The following is a 1993-nucleotide window of genomic DNA, read 5'->3' as shown; positions in this document are numbered from 1 at the left end:
TGGCCTCTCTGTTTCCCAGATTCCCTATGTATAGAAAAGGAAATTGGAGTGGATGCATTCCTAACCACTTTCAGTCTTAGAGCCTTATGACTCTGAAAGAAGACATTAAAATGCAGTTAATTACAAATTAATAATGTAAATACGTTACACAGATGCATATTTGAAATCCTTAAGAGAATAAATTCTTTTTTAATAATTTTATTTTATGAGAGGGAGAGAACATGTGAGTGGGGTATGGGGAAGAGGGAGAGAGTGAGAGAATATTAAGCAGACTACACACAGTGCAAAGCCCAATGTGGGGCTTGATCCCACAGCCCTGGGGTCAGTGCCTGAGCAGAAACCAAAGGTTTGCTGCTCAACCAACTGAGCCACCCAGGTGCCCCGAAAGAATAAATTCTTCAAAGATACCTATTTACATATAACTTATTTATAAGTTAATTAAAACTCATAAGGTCACATAAATTTAGATATAAAATAGACCTTAGCAATCAGTACCAACTGTTGCAAAACTGCACAATAATTACTTGTGAATGTGCCCCTTACCTTGTGCATTCTTCAAGGGAATATAGTCTCATGTTTCTTTGTATCATCAGTAGTTAGACCAGTACAGATAGCAAGTAGATACTAAGTAAAGACTAATTAAATAAATTTGCAGATTAAGAAACAGAAATCTTGAAAAGTTCTGCTAAGCTACCTGAAGTCACACAAGTAGTGAGATGGGAGCTTCTGCTTTTTCTGAGCCCCAACCCAGGGAGGGCTGGTTCTTTTTTAAGGCCAAATTGAGACAGTTTTTTTTCAAAAGACATCATTAGCAATGGCATCTTGTCCATGAAAACAGGCCTTTTCAGGACTTTAAGGATGACCAAATAAAATTAAATGGAGAACAAGGCACACAATAAATATTTGATAACTATTCATTGATCAATTTAAATATGAATCAAANAAAAAAAAAAAAGTAATAAAGTTATCTTTTTGTGCCCATCACAGCCATGGCTCATTGTCCCAAGAAACATGTGAAGCATGTAGTGGGCTCAGCATTGTATGTCAGATGAACTGACCAGTGTATTTGCTTCTCATCCATCTACTGGTCCCCATAAATCGAGAGAATGTCTCCCTCTCATCATTTTCTTGAAGAACAGATTTAAGTATGCCCTAACAGGAGATGAGGTAAAGAAGGTCTGTATGCAGTGTTTTATTAATATTGATGGCCAGGTTGGAACTGATATAACCTACCCTGCTGGTTTTATGGATGTCGTCAGTACAGACAAAACTGGGGAGAATTTCCATCTGATCTGCGACAGCAAGGGTCACTGTGCTGTTCATTGGATTACACCTGAAGAAGCCAAGTATAAATTGCACAAAGGGAGAAAGGTCTCTGTGGGGACAAAAGGAATTCCTCATCTAGTGATCCATGATGCTTGCATCATCCACTATTCTGATCCCTTCATCAATGTGACTGACACCATTCAGATTGATCAGGAGACAGGAAAGATTACTGACTTCATCAAGTTTGACATTGATAATCTGTGTATGGTGACTGGAAGTATTAACCTAGGAAGAATTGGCATGATCATCAGCAGAGAGAGGTACCCTAGTTCTTTTGATGTAGTTCATGTGAAAGATGCCAATGGCAGTAGCTTTGTCATCCAGCCGTCCAACATTTTTGTTATTGACAAAGACAACAAACCACGGAATTCTCTTTCCTCTGGAAAGGGTATCTGCCTCACCATTGCTGAAGAAAGAGACAAGAGACTGGCAATGAAACCAAATGGTCTCTAGATGATGTGATTAGAAGACATTTTTATTTAAAGATAATACAGCATGATAAAAAAGTAATCAAGTTATATTTCTGTAGTAGCTGTCCACCTTTATTTCTTCTTTGCCTATATCACATGCCATCAAAGGATGAAGTATATTTGACCACACTATTTTTTAATGTTTTAAATTTATTTTGAGAGTGAGAAAGAGCATGAGCTGGGGAGAGGCAGAGAGA

The 1993-nt window shown here is 37.9% G+C and overlaps 1 protein-coding gene across 1 annotated transcript; it reads left to right on the top strand.

The window, feature by feature from the left end:
- Positions 1 to 989: 989 nt before the first annotated feature.
- On the top strand, positions 990 to 1779 carry LOC144231091 (small ribosomal subunit protein eS4, X isoform-like). Its single transcript, XM_077763493.1, is given in 2 exon segments — positions 990 to 1030; positions 1032 to 1779. Coding segments are annotated over 2 exon segments (789 nt in total).
- Positions 1780 to 1993: the final 214 nt, after the last annotated feature.

Source organism: Crocuta crocuta, unplaced genomic scaffold, assembly GCF_008692635.1.
Source record: "Crocuta crocuta isolate KB4526 unplaced genomic scaffold, BGI_CrCroc_1.0 scaffold4, whole genome shotgun sequence".
Lineage (NCBI taxonomy): Eukaryota > Metazoa > Chordata > Mammalia > Carnivora > Hyaenidae > Crocuta > Crocuta crocuta.
The sequence above is the reverse complement of the archived record's forward strand: the minus strand, read 5'-3'. Positions and strand labels throughout refer to the sequence as shown.